The sequence below is a fragment of the Lycium barbarum genome, chromosome 3, assembly GCF_019175385.1.
Source record: "Lycium barbarum isolate Lr01 chromosome 3, ASM1917538v2, whole genome shotgun sequence".
NCBI lineage: Eukaryota > Viridiplantae > Streptophyta > Magnoliopsida > Solanales > Solanaceae > Lycium > Lycium barbarum.
In genome coordinates, this window is record NC_083339.1 from 66,670,809 (window position 1) to 66,689,067 (window position 18,259).

At 40.0% G+C, this 18,259-nt stretch overlaps 2 protein-coding genes across 2 annotated transcripts in view; both read left to right on the forward strand.

Moving 5' to 3' along the window:
- LOC132631544 (twinkle homolog protein, chloroplastic/mitochondrial) overlaps positions 1-11,752 on the forward strand; it is a 35,054-nt gene extending 23,302 nt beyond the window's left edge. The window contains exons 17-21 of the mRNA XM_060347114.1: positions 838-969; positions 10,175-10,271; positions 10,354-10,488; positions 10,569-10,636; positions 11,051-11,752. Coding sequence (XP_060203097.1) covers positions 838-969; positions 10,175-10,271; positions 10,354-10,488; positions 10,569-10,636; positions 11,051-11,099 — 481 coding nt within the window. The 3' untranslated portion in view covers positions 11,100-11,752. The remainder of the gene's footprint in view (positions 1-837; positions 970-10,174; positions 10,272-10,353; positions 10,489-10,568; positions 10,637-11,050) is intronic.
- Positions 11,753-16,916: 5,164 nt separating this feature from the next.
- Positions 16,917-17,938, forward strand: LOC132630939 (uncharacterized mitochondrial protein AtMg00860-like). The gene is made up of 2 exons (XM_060346517.1): positions 16,917-17,401; positions 17,743-17,938. The coding sequence occupies exons 1-2, from the start codon at positions 16,917-16,919 to the stop codon at positions 17,936-17,938; spliced, it is 681 nt and encodes a 226-aa protein (XP_060202500.1).
- The last annotated feature ends 321 nt before the right edge of the window (positions 17,939-18,259 follow it).

The window sequence follows — 18,259 nt, forward strand, 5'->3', positions numbered from 1 at the left end:
GCTTATACGCTTCCAATAAACCTAAACCATGCGAAGTGCATACAGGATCCACTTTCAAGTTACTAATGCACACCCCCCCCCCCCCCCCCCCCCCCCCACCCCTCTCTGTTTTTTTTTTTTTTTTAATCCATCAAGAGTCAAGACCCTATCCCATTTTACCAAGTGATTAGATTTCTTATCTCACACTCATCGGTAAAAGAAATAAGGACACAAGAAAGGTTGGTATCGAGTCAAGGACACTATTGTCAAAACTGCACTGCCTCCCCGGAGAAAGCTATTGCCTTTCCCGTCTAGCAAGTTTCTTTGGACCTCTCTTCAATTTTTTCCCACGCCTACTTTTACTCGTATCTGGAACCTAAAAGCATACAGGAATTTTTCTCTGATTTGACAGCCAAGTGCCTCTCCAGATGTATCCCCAAATATAGGGACCATTTTTGTCATTTTCTCTGTGTGCATGCATGGTTCTCCTTTATTTGCCTTGACAAATTGTTTCAAGATGACTTCTTATTTCTTTAAGCGATTTAGTGGCTTTGGTGATTCCTTAATTAAGCTACGTGCTGGTTTCTTGCTAGTACAATCAGCTTGCTGCATGCAGTATTATTGCGTCAATATTGTTCAACTTCCTGAAATCTTCATAGATAGGTTTGAGTTAATCACATTGGTTTGATATTCTGAAGAAGCTTTTACTTCTTTCGCCATCTTTTTCTTTTTTACTTCGTATTTGTTGAATCTCGTATTCTGAAGTTTTACTTCTTGAGCCATCTTTATCTTTTTCATTTGTTGAAAAAAGAATCTCTTTTTTTTTTCACTAACCAGAAAAGTAGGACAATTGAACAGGTGTGAGAAAGATGGCCTACCAAATATTGATTGGGTTCTGTCACTTGCAAAAGCTGCAGTTTTAAGACATGGGGTGAACGGACTGGTAATTGATCCATACAATGAGCTTGATCATCAACGTCCTTCAAGCCAGTGAGTGACCTTTATTGCATTTCTCATAGTTGGTGAATCCATATTAACTTGTAATCTCAATATAAATCCAGGACGACAAAATGTGTGGCTCAATTTTAAAATGCATTTGCTGACTGTTCTTGGTATAAAGAATTAATATCTAGTTGAGGATATACTGTGCTGATACCTTGTATAGGGTGAATTCCTATCTTCTCTCTGCATTTCTCCTGCTTTATTCTTTTTCTACTATTCATTTTCTCGTACTGCTGCCATCTGATGCTCCATTTAAAAGCAATCTTTTAGTAGTCCTCCATTCTGCTTAAGGGTCTCGACAGGCAAACATAGTTCCAAGAACTTGAGCAAGGAAAGATGAAATCCCAAAAAATCATGGATCATTGTCTTCTTGTGCTTTAAAATCAGATGATGCGTTCTTTGAATTTTGAAATGCAGGAGAGAATGATATGTCTGCAAGTAGAAGAAGTGTAATCTTTCCTTTCCTATTGTTGAGAGTGTAAATAATGCAGATTCTTATATTTTAAATCTAAAAATATTAATCCCTGTAACTTTGTGATTAGCAGAACTATAGTATGCAGGGTTTTTGTACACTTTATTTCATAAGAATCGAGTTACTTGAAAAAAACCAAGAAAATAATGCGGAAGTGAGAAATAGAAAGACTAAAGACTAGAAACATAAGATAGGCAATATTCGAGATATAAATCTCCAAAATAATTACTAAGGGTGTGTTCGGACTTTGGTATGGAGGAAAACTTTTTCTTTTTTCATGTTCCGTTGGACAAAAATTTTGGAAAATATTTTCTCAAGGTAAGCAAGTTCCTCAAAAATGGGGAAAATGACTTCTCTATTGGAAGTAGGGAAAACACGTTCCACAAGTGGCATTCCACATTGATTGTGTCCCCCCCACCCTCCAACTCACCTATTCTTCATCCCCACCCCCGTAGGCCCCATCCCCCCCACCCCCAAGCTCACCTCCCATAGAATTTGTCTAGATTATATACAAATGCTTTTAAGATAATAACTTTTGCTTATGTACCGAACACAAGAAAATTAGTAAGAACCCACTTATTTTTCTGGAAATATTTTCCAAGATTTTTTTTTTCCATGGAAAACAATTTCCTTCATATCGAACACACCCTAAGAGCCCTAATCAATTGTAGTAGACTGTAAACCTAATTAGCAAATTAGGGCTAATCATGTTTACTAGCAGATTCAATTCAAGAACTTTGATAAAAGTAATCTAGACCCTAAATTGAATAATTAAAGACAACAATTAGTATAAGACTAATTACATTCTTCAATTAATTGAGTAAGAACTACAGATATCAAGCATAAAAATTAATCTTACCTCTTAAAGAATCATTCTTGTAAGGTTGTAAGATAAATCTCAAGTAGTCAATACACAAAGGGGTAAAGAACTCTCAATAGTATTGATAATAATGTTGCCAAAAATAACAAATCCAACCCAATATATAGGGGTATTTTGAGCACCCCTAGCCCACATAACATGAGATTTGAGTTCTACTTTTATCGAAATAATAAATAAGTGAATATTAACGTCAAACTTCCCAAAACCATTTAACAAAAAAGGAAAGAAGTGACTTTGTTTTGCTCCAAAAACACACACCCAATTCAGCATGTTTGGCGCGTGAATTTCAGCCTATTTTATGTTTGATTTTCAGCCCCTTGACTCCATGGGAGCTTGATTTTCAGCCCCCTTGGGGCTCCATGTGGTCCCAATCTTCCTTCTCTTGGGCTTGGACCATGAAATATGGGTAACACTTGGCCCACTCTTCGCCACAATTCTTGGGCTCATTCTCGGGCTCTTCTTCCACGATAAGCATCTTTTTGATTTCTATTGAAGCCCAACAACCCTGGCTTGCAACTCTTTAGCTTGAGACCTTGACGACAGTCTTCTTGGGGCTTTTGTAGCTTCATCCTTGCCCATGGAGCTATCACTATTTAAAACCCAACGCCTTGAGGGAACAATCAAGCTGTGCAATTCATAGAAGACATAAAGGGCAGCCCGGTGCACTAAGCTCCCGCTATGCGCGGGGTCCGGGGAAGGGCCGGACCACAAGGGTCTATTGTACGCAGCCTTACCTTGCATTTCTGCAAGAGGCTGTTTTCACGGCTCGAACCCGTGACCTCCTGGTCACATGGCAGCAACTTTACCAGTTACGCCAAGGCTCCCCTTCAATTCATAGAAGACCTATTCTCCCATTTTTCTTTCTCAACACCTATTACCAAAGTTAAGGCTTATCTAATAGCTTATAGACTTAATCAAGGAAAGTAATAAGGTGCTATAAGAGTTCTTTTTCTTTGCTCCCAGGCACATTCCCCAAGAAATTTTCTCTTTCCTACTTCCTAGGAAGGAGGAACACCCCTTTCCCGGCAGCTTTTCAGTCGGAAATAGCCCTTTCTTTCCTTTGCCTTCCCTGAGCTAACACCTTCTGTGATAGTTTTATTCCTTTTCTTTTTTATCCTACAGTCAGATCAACTTTCTTTGTCCAATGGAGGAAAATAGGATTTATTTCAATGCAGGCTTCAAATCCTTTGACATCACCAGATGGTCAGTTGGTTGTCTCTGGTTTGAATGGATTGAGAGAAGTTGTAACATGATGAGAAGATCAACTATGAGTATGACGGGTATGAGATGGGTATGCTCTATTCTAAAAGAAGGCTCCAAAGATGGCAAAAATGTGATTAGAAGGTGGAAATCCAAGGAGAACTTATCTGAAATCTTTTGTACGAGGAAAGCAAATGAGCATGGAAGATATATGAGCATTCTCTTGCTGCATGGAATGGGGAGATCAATCATTATAATCCCAGAACTGGCTTTAAATGCAGGTTGGACAGAGATAGCATTGAAGATAGAAAGGTTCATTCAATGCCCCAACCAACTGAAGATTGCAGAACCACTAAGATTCACCAACAAAGAATACCCTTATGTCAGAGCAGTAAGGGAGAGTAAATGGCATTCTAATACTCTTCGAGAATCGACAGTCACTTCCAACAAAGGAGAAATATGTATCTCACAGTCTCCTGGGGTTAGGGACACCGAAATCTTTAAGAGATGCATCGTCAGATCTTTTTCTGAAGGAGAAACAGAGGTTCCCACTCTATCGGACATCAGGAGGTGGGTTGTGGTTACATGGAAAGCGGTTTTTGGGATAAATATCCACGAGATGGCCAACAATATGTTCCTATTTGAGTTCCTCAATAGGAAAATGGCTGAACAAGTCATTCAGAAAGAATGGAGGTGGGAAGGAGACTAAATTGAAGCTCCAGTGGTGGAACCCAACAGTTGGATGCGCACCATCGAATCAAGTCCCAAAAACCACATGGATCAGAGCACTTGGGGTACCTCTCCAACTATGGTCCCAAAGGGTTTTCACTGAAATTGGGAATAACTACGGTGGATGGGTCTCTACTGAAGAAGAGTGATCTGAAAAATCATATGAAGTGGGCGAGAATTCAAATTTCAGGTGACGGTCGGAATTGCCCTAGCGAAGTTACTATAGAAAGAGATGGCATCAAAATCTATATTCCGATATGGGTGGAGCAGAGTGTTCGATTTGAAATTGCTTCGCCGGCGAATGGAAAGAGGTAGCTGGAATCTGACAAGCCCATCGAAGAGAAGAAGGACTCGGACCAGCAGTTAAAAGCAAAGTCCAATTCAGACAAAGGACAGAAGAGCAGGCCTATCACTGCTGATACACAGTGGGATCACATGGGGTATGCAGATACAGCTGTAATATTTTTAAATAAAGGTCTAGGGCCACGTGACAGGGAGATGGCCTTTCCTTTACACTCTTCTTATTATTATTTGGGCCACCACAGAACTAGGCCCAAACATAATAAATGGTCTGGGCTTGATGGTGCAGCACATGTTATTTTTAATGACATTAATGGGCTGTAGACTGAAAACAAGTTTGATCCTTTATCTATAGAAACTACAATCTCCCAGTCGATTTCTTCAGAACCAGTAGCACCGACACTTGAAGCTATTTCAATTCATGAAGAAACAGTAAGCTATGGGGGAAAAGACTCAGACATAGGCGTAGAAGACTTGCAGATGAAGAAAACTATTGAGAACATGGTGGTGAACCTTATTGCAGATAATTCTGAGATAGAGAAGCAAGCACAAAAAGATCAACTTGCCACAGTGATCAGGCAAGTTAATTCAGAAATTGAAGAATGGGTATTAGAAGATGCAGAACCTATTCAACCAGACATGAGTTTAATGTTGCATAAGGAGGAGATGAATACTACATGGGTGAAGCAAAACATGATTAAACTGGGGAAATTTTTTGGGGCTGATTTCAAGGGGCATGAGGAGGAAGCAGTGGAACTACTGATGCAAATAGACAGCAGTAGACAGGCCAGAAAATTGGAGGCAATGTCCGTGTCAAAGAGGACTAGATTCAAGGGGACTCAGGAGCTCAAGGGACTTATTTCTTTTGATGTAAAGTACAAGAGTGATGGGAAGAGAGATAAGGGGGAAGGAGGAAACCGATCTAAATGAAGTTAAAACTGGTGTCATGGAATGTAAGGGGGCTGAACAATGGGGACAAGAGAAGATTTGTGAAGAGCCTTATACAAGACTAGTATGCTGATATCATATGTTTACAAGAATCTAAACTGGAAGGGGAGGTTAAAGAGATTATCAAAGATCTTTGGGGAGGTAGATGGGTAAAATTTGCTTGTCTAGAGGCTAGTGGCACTAGAGGGGGAATTTTGATGTTATGGGACAGTAGAGTGTGGAAAGGGGAGATTTTGGAGATTGGTGCATATACTTTATCTTGCAAGTTTTTGGCACTCCTTCAAGATTTTGAGTGTTATATAACTGGAGTATATGCCCCAAACAGCAGAGCAGAGAGGGAACATGTGTGGGATGAAATTGGGGCAGTTCGGGGTCTAATGGAGGGGCCTTGGGCTGTCTGTGGTGATTTTAATGTTACAAGATTTCCTTCTGAAAAAATGAATTGCAGAAGAAGAATCCCTGCCATGGAAGAATTCTCAGATTTTATAGAAGATATGAAATTGTTAGATCCCCAGTTGAAGGAGGGTGTTACACATGGTACAAGGGTGACAATTGTAGAATAGCATCCAGAATTGATAGGGTATTAATTTCTAAAGAATGGGATGACAAGTTCAGAAATATCAAGCAGTCACTGTTGCAAAGACTGGAATCTGATCACTTTCTAGTCTCACTTCAGTGTGGAGTGTGGGAATACAACAAGTCTTACTTCAAATTTGAAAACTGGTGGTTAAACACTGAAGGGTTTGTGGAAAGAATTAGGGATTGGTGGAATTCTTTTGTCTTCGAAGGCAAACCTGATTACATTATGGCTTGCAAGTTCAAAGCTTTAAAAGCCAAGCTGAAAGAATGGAGTAGAACAAGCCAGGGAAACTTGGGATCACAAAAAACACAGATTTTGAGTCGACTAGCAACTCTAGATGTTGTCCTGGAGAATAGGGTGTTGACAGAAGATGAATCAATACTGAAAGCATCGCTGTTGATGGATTATGAGGAGTATTTAAAAAATGAGGAAATAGCTTGGAGGCAAAGATCAAGGGCTCTGGCTCAAAGAAGGGGATAGGAACACCAACTTCTTTCATAAGGTGGCCAATGCACATAAGAGAAGCAACAACATTGATCAATTGATGATTCAAGAAGAAACTGTGGAGGATCCAGCAAAAATTAAAGGGGAAATTATTGATTTCTATGAGAGATTGTACACTGAATCAATTGGCTGGAGACCTTCATGCAATCTTATCAACTATCCAGTGATCAATGAGGAAGAAAAAGTTGCTTTACAGGGAGAAGTTGATGAACAAGAGGTTTTTTCATGTCTGAAAATGTGTGCCATGGACAAAGCTCCTGGCCCTGATGGGTACACAATGGGTTTTTTGATCAAATGTTGGGAAATTCTGAAGCTAGATATCATGGCCACTTTTAACAACTTTCACTCTCAGGGAGTTTTTGAGAAGAGCTACAATGCAACTTACATAGCCCTAATCCCAAAGAAAACAGGTGCCAAGGAGCTGAGAGATTTCAGACCCATCAGTCTTATAGGTAGTGTCTATAAGCTAATTTCTAAGGTGTTAACAGAAAGATTGAAAAGAGTTATAGGCAAGCTGGTGGATGTTCAACAGATGACATTCATTAACGATAGACAAATAATGGATGCAATTCTAATTGCCAATGAAGCAGTGGACTCAAGAATCAAACAAGGCAAGCCAGGAATCTTATGCAAATTAGACATTGAAAAGGCATATGATCATGTCAATTGGGAATTTTTGCTGAAAGTGCTCTCATGTATGGGTTGTGGAGAAAAATGGATCAAGTGGATTAGATTCTGCATTTCAACTGTCAGATTCTCAGTTCTTATCAATGGCTCTCCTAAAGGTTTTTTCCCCGCACATAGAGGGTTGAGACAGGGGGATCCTTTGTCCCCTTTTTTGTTTATACTGGTCATGGAGGGCTTGAATAACATGATCAAAGTGGCAAGAACAAATGACTGGATCAAAGGTTTTGAGAACATGGAAATCACTCATCTACAGTATGCAGATGACACCCTAATCTTTTGTGATGCTGATAAAGAGCAACTGAAGATTTTGAGAGTAATTCTGGTACTGTTTGAAGGGATTTCTGGGTTACACATTAATTGGAGAAAGAGTCACATATATCCAATTAATGGTGTGAATAATATGGAGGAATTGACCAGGATTTTAGGTGGAGAAGTAGGGGAACTGCCAACTACTTGGGTATGCCTTTAGGAGCCAAATCAAAGTCCTTGAATATCTGGAACCCTGTGATTGAAAAATGTGAGAAGAAGCTATCCAGGTGGAAGTCACAATATATATCTCTAGGGGGCAGAGTCATACTTATAAATTCAGTTCTGGATGCACTCCCTACCTATATGATGTCTGTTTTTCCCATCCCTGTTGGAGTGATTGAAAGACTAGACAAGATCAGGAGGGACTTTCTCTGGAAGGGTGATCAAGATAAAAAGGTTTTCCATTTAGTCAAGTGGGCTAATGTTCTACTGGGGAAGAAGCAGGGAGGACTAGGTATCAGGAATTTAAAGCTGCAGAGCAAAGCTTTAAGACTTAAATGGTTATGGAGGTACTCACATACACCTCAACCATACTGGGGAAGAATGATCAAAGCAAAATATGAGGAAGAAAACAAGTGGATGACCAAGGAGGCGCACACTCCTTATGGTGTCGGTCTGTGGAGATCCATCAGAGCTCTTTGGCCTTTCTTGTGGAACCATTCCACCATTAAGGTGAGTAATGGTCACAAAACTTCTTTTTGGGAGGACAAATGGTTGGGAAACACTAGTCTAAAGGAATTATTTCCTGTCATTCATGGGCTGGCAGTAAACCAACACAAGAAAGTAGCTAATATATGGGACAATCATGGATGGAACCTTCAGTTCAGGAGAAACTTCAATGACTGGGAAATCAACACATTGACAGAGTTGTTTAGGCTACTAGAAGAGTTTAAAGGCACACAAGAAGGTGCAGATAAATTGTGGTGGAAAGAAGACAGCAAAGGCATTTACAAAGTGAGCACAGCATACAAATTTTTGAACCAGAGTAACCAGCAGGTGCAACTTTGGCCTTGGAAGCACATTTGGAAAGTGAAGGTACCATTCAAAGTTGCATGTTTCACATGGTTGTTGGCAAGGGAAGCAGTACTGACTCAAGAAAACCTAAAAAAGAGAAAATTCTCTCTTTGTTCCAGATGTTACTTGTGTGGTGAAGAGGGTGAGACAGTCAGCCATCTATTTTTACATTGTCGGATCACAATACAGCTTTGGAGGATCTTTGTGAATCTTAGGGGCATTGTCTGGGTAATGCCAAATAGGATTACTAATCTACTCCATATTTGGGAGGAGGCAGGAATAGGAGCCTCAGACAGAGATAGATGGAGGATTGTCCCAGCTTGCATTTGGTGGACAATATGGAAAGAGAGAAATTCATGGTGCTTTGAAGATAGTAGTAGTGATGTACAAAAGATCAAGCTAAATTGCGTCAAACTTTTTTGTTTTTTGGTGCAAACAGATTTACCTTGAGGAGACTGAATCCATAATTGAAATCCTAGGCTCTTGTTAGATTTTCAGAGTTTTGGATCAGCTTTCTCACTTTTGCTGTAAATATGGTTCCAGTGCAAACTATGCACTGATCAAGTCAATACATACCAATGTTACATTTTCAAAAAAAAAAAAAAAAAGACTTAGATTTTAGGCGGTTATCGAATCGAGGGGGATGAATGAAGTGAATTAAATTGAAGGGATTGCTAGTGAGGGCTGGAGTGACTGGAGTTTGAATCACTCTCTTGCATCCTGATTTTGCTTCATGAATTTAAGGGCAAGAATGGAGTTGGATGTGAATCTTTTATGTCCCAAAATTTAAGAATTATAGTCAATAATTGGGTGTGTAGTATAACTTGTAAATCAATAATCAAAGTTTTCTCTGCATAAATGAAACAAAATGAGTATAAAAGATTCTAAACGTGAATTAAGCAGGAAATTTATTGGAGGTGGTGGTGGGGAGGTAAGAAGGGCCGGGGGGGGGGGGGGGGGGGTGGGTGGGAGGGGGAGATGAGTGGCAATTCCCCCATCCACATTTGATTGGCTAATCCCATCCGGTGGCTTCATTTCGTAACCAAAAAGAGAATGATTTGCAGTACCGTGGGCCTTGATCCTATTGGCTATCAATTCACCCCTTGGCATTTACGACTGTTGGGATACAGTAATTGTATATAATTCTTGCTTCACAAATTTGTTCAATAGATTTTTCCTGCTCTTTTATTGGAATTTTGAATTCCTTGTATCTCAAGCACCAGTGTTTCCTACAATGTATGCTGGTTTGGTCTTTCCTGTTCGAGGTCCTCCTTTTATGGAGAAAATTCCTAACTCCTTGGATCTCGAGCACTCATTTTCCTCCACATAGATTGATTACCCCTGTCAACTTAGATATTACCTACAGAAATGTTTCATTTGACAAACCATCCATTATGTTTTCCTCTTGAAGTCAATATGAGTTTTTTCGGTGCTTGAAACATTGAAATTGAGTTGTAATGGTCCATCTACATTACCAGTTAGTCCAATTTCAAGATCTCTAGGAACGTGTTCTCCTTCCTTGTGCATTATTGGAGTTGGGTCATTTATAACCGTTCATTTAACTTTTCAGGACTGAAACAGAGTATGTCAGCCAGATGCTGACAAAGATCAAACGGTTTGCGCAACACCATTCCTGTCATGTTTGGTTTGTTGCACATCCAAGACAGGTTGGTTGACTTAAATTACTGTGTTACTACTAGATTGCTGCCTTTTTTCTATTCAATATGATCATCAAACATGTTTTGCCAGTTGCATCATTGGGTAGGAGGTCCTCCAAATCTGTACGATATTAGCGGAAGTGCACACTTCATAAACAAATGTGATAATGGTATTGTTATTCACCGAAACAGAGACCCTTCGGTTGGCCCTGTGGATCAAGTGCAGGTTTGATTTTGCTTAGTTAAGATCATTAGTTGTTTATCTTAGATGTTGAACATCACTAAAAGTTTTCTATATAACTCTAGGTCTGTGTAAGAAAGGTACGGAATAAAGTTAGTGGAACAATTGGTGATGCCTTCTTATCGTATGACAGGTACTTTATTTTTTAATGCTAACTCCTACACATATTATTTGGTGTCTTATGTTAATATTTCTCTTGCAACATGCCATGTACTAAGAACTCATAGTGAAACTGGATCTGTTTATATTTTTAATGTGATCTCACAGCTAATTTACTTCTGAGGAATATTTGGTTTCGCTGTTTTTCACTACAAAATGAAGGATGTTTCTGAGAGTGCCGGAATTGGTGTAAATCAACACCCTTTTGGTTTCAAATAAAAAGAAACTTTGCTTTGATCTTTGGGACTTCGTGCCTTATACTGTAACACTCTGGAAACTCAGTTCCTCATTGCCCCTCAGATGGAATGAAAGAGAAATTTATTCAAAATATCAACTTCTTGAAGTGCGAAATGTTGTGATTTGAGGTGCTTGCTTCTCTATTTTGCAGGGCTACTGGTGAATTCAATGACATTGATGAGGACCCAAGGAAAGGGTAGCAAATTCTGGATATTCCTCCATTCTGGTACATAATGTGTACGATACTTGACTTGCGATGAGAGAGCACAGCTCCTACAAGCAGTTAAAGCCATGTGTGGAAAATCAGGCAGAAAAAACTCAAAAGTAATTACCCATTGGTTGACATACATATATGTATCGGAGCATTGTGGCTAGTGATGTTCTTCTCTTTAGTGGCTCTTGTAAGATAAGGTAACAAGCAACATACTAAGCTGTTGCACCTTAGAGCATCCTAATACCCTTGCAGGGCGGCGCGAGATAGAGATGTTAAGGTTTTGGAAGTCTCAATTTTTTCCCCAGGTTCAGCTTTTGTAAATTATTCAGTAGTGACTTATGTACGCGGGCTTGATTCCTAGAGTCTGTGTTTAGGTGAGCAGATGTCGTATTCTCAACTTACAAATGTATCAGTGTTTAGGTGAGCAGATGTTGTATTCTCAACTTACAAATGTACGTGTTACCATAAAAAGAATTATTGTTTGTATTCTGGAGGAGGCTTATTTCTGACAATCGTTTGTGTTGAGGCGGTTTATTGGTTCTGTTATGTTACTCCATCTGACCATCTCTTTGTAAAATTAATTGGGTTGATGTACAAATTGAGAAGAAGAAAATGTTCAAAACAAGAGAGATTGTAATGTGGTACCGTGTTCACTTTTACAATTCGATCCTATGGAAATATTAAAGTAAATTTGTTATCCTTCTTTCACGGGTATTATGGGACCAAAACTCTTTGCCCATTCAATCTTATGAAATAAGAAAACATATATCCACATAATATTGTATGAGTTTGGCTAGCCAACTACACCGTTGCAGGTTAACATTGTCCTGTTTTTGCTTTTCCTTAAATGCCCTAACATTCACAGTAGCAACGCATGAACAAAAGGGTGGGCTTTTCGTCCTTTTACTCATCCGATTCTCTTCCTTCCCCATCCCCCGGGCGTAACTCTTCTGGAAGAGAATATCAAATGTCGCTTTTACTGGGAAGAGAACTCACTAATACTACACAAAAACGAAACCCACTTTCAGAGGGGATTAATGATGTATATTTTTTAATATTTAAACTAGAATATATACTGAAAGCTTTAATTTTTAAATGGACACCACAGTGTAAAAAGGAAAAAGTAATGCAATAAGTTTGGTACTTAAATTTGGTTACTACTCAAATCTGCCTATTCTAGGGTTCTTGTTTTAGGCTTCATTTGTTTTCATTAAGATTAATATGCCTTAATATGAATGATTAAGATGTTGTCTCTAATTTGAATAATGTCTTGAAAGAAAGTAAAAGAGAGGAATGAGATAGAGGGAGATCTAGGGTTGCTAATAGAATCTGATGGCTGACCCTGAAACTCGGATGAAAACGCCTCGGGATTAAATGCGAGGCCCAGAACTGGAACACGGAGTGGTATCTGCACCCAAAAAGATACAGTAAGTGTAGTATGAGTACAACCACTAGTACTTGTAGGCATCATAGGCCGACAACAAAGGAAAAAAACGCATATATAGAATATAAAGGTTGAAGCTAAACACTCGTCACAACAATTCAACTTAACTTCACAACTATTCCCAATAGTATACTATCACAACGAGACATGTAAGCACATAGCACACGAGACATATATAGAATGATGATTGTATGAAGGTATGAATGCAATGCAATGGGTGTAACACCTCAGACCTTTAACTTAAGCTTTGATCATGTTTCCTGACTTAGAAAATCAGATAAAGAATGTGGGAATTGGAAATTTCTCTTCAACTGTCAGATGGGGATTTACGCCCCAGAATATGGACCATATTTCAGTATACGGGCCCGTATTTCAAGTCGTAAAGTGACACCCAAAATCACTACGCATTCTGGAATTTGGCTTGTGGAATTTTATATTGTTAAATACGGATCGTATTTCGAAATACGGCTCGTAAACTGTGATCGTATTTAAGAAGGAAACATAAAGCTGTGTTTCTGTTTGAAACATGTTGAATTACGATCCAGGTTTACGGACCGTATTTTGGTCCGTATTTCCCAACCCGCACCAGAACCTATAAATACCAGCCTTCAGTTATTTTATTTCGTTTTGCATAATTCCAAGCCCTAGAAGCGAAGTGTTCTTCTCCCAACAAACCAAACAACAAGGTAAGTCATTCCAAGCTCTTCCAAATCAATTCTATCATATATGCTCTTAATCTAACCATGAAACCATGTTCTTAACATAGGGTTTTCAAGAAAATCCAATTAAAGAGCATAAAGAGCAAAACCTTGGAACTCTTTTCCAAGACCAGATTATTATTCAAGTTGGGAGCAATCCCAGGTATGTTAAGCATACTATATATATGAGGAACATTGTTTAATCATCCTCATACCTCAATAATCATAATTCCCAGTAATCCAGCAAGTTCATGATTTTGCCCTAGTTCTTGATTTTCATAACTTAGGGTTAGAGTTCAGTTTTCTGATTACTTGTTATTGCATGCTATGGATCCTAGATTAATCTAAAAGACTCGTAATTCAATCTACGAGTCTCAGAATGCAGTCTAAGTCATCAGTCATGATAAAGAGTCAGTAGTCAGTTTTACTCCTGTTGCTTCATGTTTGATTGGGCCCAAGGCCATAGTTATGATTCATATGCATATGTAATTATTTTGGGCCTAAGGCCATATCATTGAGATCTCATTATTTATTGGGGCAAAGGCCATAGTTACATGATATTTGCACAGGTGGTTTCTATACAGATCAACTTATGATATGAGTATTCAGTTTCATTATACTTTATTGTTTATGTATCCCTTATCATTGCTTCAGTTGCTTATCATACTTGTACAATTAAAATGTACTAATGTCCTTATGCATGGGCTTGCATTTCACGGTGCAGAGTCTGACTTTCAGGAGAATACAACAGTCGCTTAGCTTCCAGCACCTTGAGTGCATCAGCTAGTTGGTGATCCCCTCTTATTCAGGGTTTCCCGTCTATTTCAAGCATTCGAGTATTAGTTAGTTCATTAATATTTGAGGCATGTCAGGGTCTTGTCTTGACCTAGTTATTCTTATAGTATTTTGATCATAGAGGTTTCATAGACACAGTCTTTAGTCAATTATGTTGGTTTTGCCTCACAACATTTATTTCTGCATCCTCTATTTTATTTGAGTTGGAGTATTCTCTTGGTTCATTTTATATCTTGCATGTTTTCATGATACAACTGTTAGATTCAATAGCCATGGGTTCGCTCGGTCATAGACAGTCAGGCACCGAGTGCCGTGTCACACCCAGGCCATGGTTCGGGGCGTGACAAAGCTTGGTATCAGAGCAGCAAGGTTCAGTGTCATAGGGAGTCTATGAAACAGTGTCCAGTGGGATCTCCGTTATATGTATGACGGCCGCATATGCATATAAATAGCTGACCACCAGGACATATTAAGGAAGTCTCACTTCTTTGTATTCTATATCGTGCAACTGGAGCTATAACTCCAGGATGTCTTCTTAATTCTTGCGTTTATGTAATTTCAGACGATTATGGCTCCAAAGAGAAAGACTACCAACAGTTTAAGGGCAGCTTCCAATGCTACTCGTCGTAAGGCTATTCGAGCCAATTCTGATCAGACGCCTACGCCAGAGACTACTCCTACTGCTCTAGCTCCGACAGAGATTCCGGCTCCTCAGACTGGAACAACTAATGTGGATGTTGGGAGTGCTATTAAAATGCTTACACAGTTAGCAGCATCTCAGGCCCAACGTCAGGAAGCAGGGTCTAACTCTGGAAATCATGGAGAATCCTCCAGGGCTAAAGAGTTCTTGAGAATGAAGCCCCCAGTCTTCTCAGAGACAAAGAAGGAAGAGGACCCTCAAGATTTCATTGATGGTCTTCACAAGATTTATAGAATGATGACTGTGACGGAGACATAAGCAGCTACGTTTGGAGCTCACCAGCTGCAAGGAGTAGCAAATGCCTGGTACGAGACTTGGGAATTATCCCGAGGTGATGATGCTTCTGATGCCACATGAGATGAGTTCGTAGAGGCTTTTCTGGACCATTTTATGCCTATTGAGATTCGAGAAGCTAGAGCTGAGCAGTTCTTGAAGCTCAAACAAAATGGGAGGACTGTTCAGGATTACTACTTGGAGTTTACGAGTTTGGCAAAATATGCTACTGAGCTTTTTCCTAACATGAGGGCCAGAGTAAAGAGGTTTGTCACTGGTCTTGATTCTCACTTATATGATGGGGCGAATATTGCAGCCCAAAATGGAGGTATGCCTATCGCCAAGATATTGGCATTTGTTCAAGGAAATGAAACAAGGCTCAAGGAGGAGGAAACTGTGCAGAAAGAGAAAGACAAAGAGTTTAACAAGAGGGTTAAGTCAAACGGACAGTTCAGTGGGAATAGTGGAAAGAACAGAAAATTCTTCAACAACAGGTCATCTGGACCCGTTCCTTCATCAGGCAGTGCTCCAGCTCCTAAGTTCATAGAGGAGAAGAGAGGAAGCTTTCGAGCGTCAGACTCACAATCTAAAGGAAATTCGAGCAGTCATGGCTTCCACCCAGTTTGTACTACTTATGGGAAGAGACATTCAGGGACATGCCATTCGGGCAATGGATGGTTGCTTTGGATGTGGCTAGTCAGGTCACTTTTTGAGAGATTGTCCATTTGCTAAGCAGGGTACAAGTGGGACCATAGCTCAATCCCCCAATTCGGTTGCAAACAAGTACATTCAGGCCTAGTCAGGTAGAGCCCTAGTGAGATCAGGGAATGCAAGTGGAGGTCCAAACCACCTGTATGCTTTAGGTGCTCGACAGGATACTGAGGGTTGTACCGATGTTGTCACAGGTACTATCACCGTTTTCAGTTACGATGTTTTTGCACTTATGGACCCAGGATCCACCCTTTCTTATGTAACCCCTTTTAATGCTAAAACGTTTGGAGTCAAACCAGAACCATTGTCCAAACCTTTTGAATTGTCTAACCCTGTTGGTGAGGCAATTCTAGCCAGATATGTGTATAGGGGTTGCCCAATGAGAGTGTACCATAGTTGACAATAGCAGACCTTCACGAGTTAGAAATGGTAGACTTTGATGTGATCATGGGGATGGATTGGATATATTCTTGTTATGCGTCAGTTTGTTGTCGAACAAAAACAGTCAAATTTAAATTCCCAAATGAGTCAGCCTTAGTTTGGTCTGGTGATTCAGTAGCACCCAGAGGTCAGTTTATCTCTTATTTGAAAGCCCAAAAAATGATTTCTAAGGGCTATATCTACCATCTAGTTCAGGTTAGGGATGCAGATACCTAGACCTCGACCCTTCAGTCAATTCCAGTAGTCAGTGAGTTTTCAGAAGTCTTTCCAGAGGACCTTCCAGGAATCCTTCCAGATAGGGAAATAGAGTTCGGAATTAATTTACTCCCTGGTACTAAGCCTATCTCTATTCCGTCATATAGAATGACTCTAGAAGAACTCAAAGAACTTAAGGCTCAGTTAAAAGACCTCCTAGATAAGGGATTCATCCGCCCCAGTGTTTCCCCATGGGACGCGACAGTTTTATTCGTGCGAAAGAAAGATGGTTCCATGCGTATGTGTATAGACTATCGCCAGCTCAATAAAGTCACTATCAAGAACAGATATCCCCTTCCTTGAATAGATGACTTATTTGACCAACTTTAGGGTGCCCAGTTTTATTCTAAGATATACCTCAGATCTAGTTACCATCAGCTTAAGGTCTAGGAAAAAGATATTCCTAAGACAGCTTTCAGGACCAGATATGGGCACTATGAGTTTTGTGTCATGTCTTTCGGGTTGACGAATGCGCCAACAACCTTCATGGATCTTATGAACAGAGTGTTTAAGCTGTATCTCGATCTCTTCATGATTGTCTTCATCGATGATATTTTAGTATACTCCCGCAGTGAGTCAGATCATGCTCAACACCTCAGAGTAATATTGCAGACACTTAAAGACCGTGAGCTATTCGCAAAATTTTCCAAGTGTGAATTTTTGCTCAAGTCCGTGGCATTCTTAGGCCATGATATTTCTGGAGAGGGTATTCAAGTTGATAACACTAAGATTGAGGCTGCCAAGAGTTGGCCCAGACCTATCTCTGTTTCAGATATTCATAATTCCTTGGGTCTGGTTGGTTACTACAAGCGTTTCGTAGACGGATTTTCCTCCATCTCAGCTCCGTTGACTAGATTGACTCAGAAAAAGTCTAAGTTTCGGTGGTCCGATGCTTGTGAGCGCAATTTTGAGGAGTTGAAAACAAGGTTGACTTCACCTCCGATTTTGACCTTGCCGGAAGGGACCAAGAGGTTCGTAGTTTATTGTGATGCTTCGGGAGTGGGTCTCGAATGTGTCTTAATGTAGCATGGTAAGGTTTTAGCTTATGCATCTCATCAGCTCAAGGTTCACGAGAAGAATTATCCGACTCATGACCTAGAGTTGCCAGCTGTAGTTTTTGCACTTAAGATATGGCGTCATTATTTGTATGGAGTGCATGTTGATATTTCACAGATCATAAAAGCCTGCAGTATATTTTCAAGCAAAGAGAGTTGAATCTTAGGCAGAGAAGATGGCTCGAATTGCTTAAGGACTATGACGTGGATATTCTCTATCATCCAGGGAAGGCGAATGTTGTAGCCGATGCTCTCAGTCGGCGTTCCATGGGAAGTTTATCTCATGTTGATGCAGATAAGAAAATTCTGACCAAGGAAGTCCACCGTTTGGCCAGTCTTGGGGTTCGACTATTGGACTCCGAGGATGGCAGTGTGGTTGTTCAAAATAGAGCCCTTTCCTCCTTAGTCGTTGAGGTTAAAGAGAAGAAGTATAAAGATCCCTACTTGCTGTAGCTGAAAGAGGGGATTCACAAGCATAAGACGATGATTTTCGAACAAGGGGGAGATGACGGAACCTTGAGATATCGAGGCAGATTATGTGTTCCAGATGTAGATGGGCTCAGAGAGTGAATTATGTCTGAAGCTCACCACTCCAGACATTCCATTCACCCAGGTTCCACAAAGATATGTCACGATCTTAGGGAGATTTATTGGTGGAATGACATGAAGAATAATGTAGCAGATTTTATGGCTAAGTGTCCAAATTGTCAGCAAGTGAAAGCCTAACACCAGAGGCCTGGTGGCATGGCTCAGAATATTGATATTTCCGTTTGG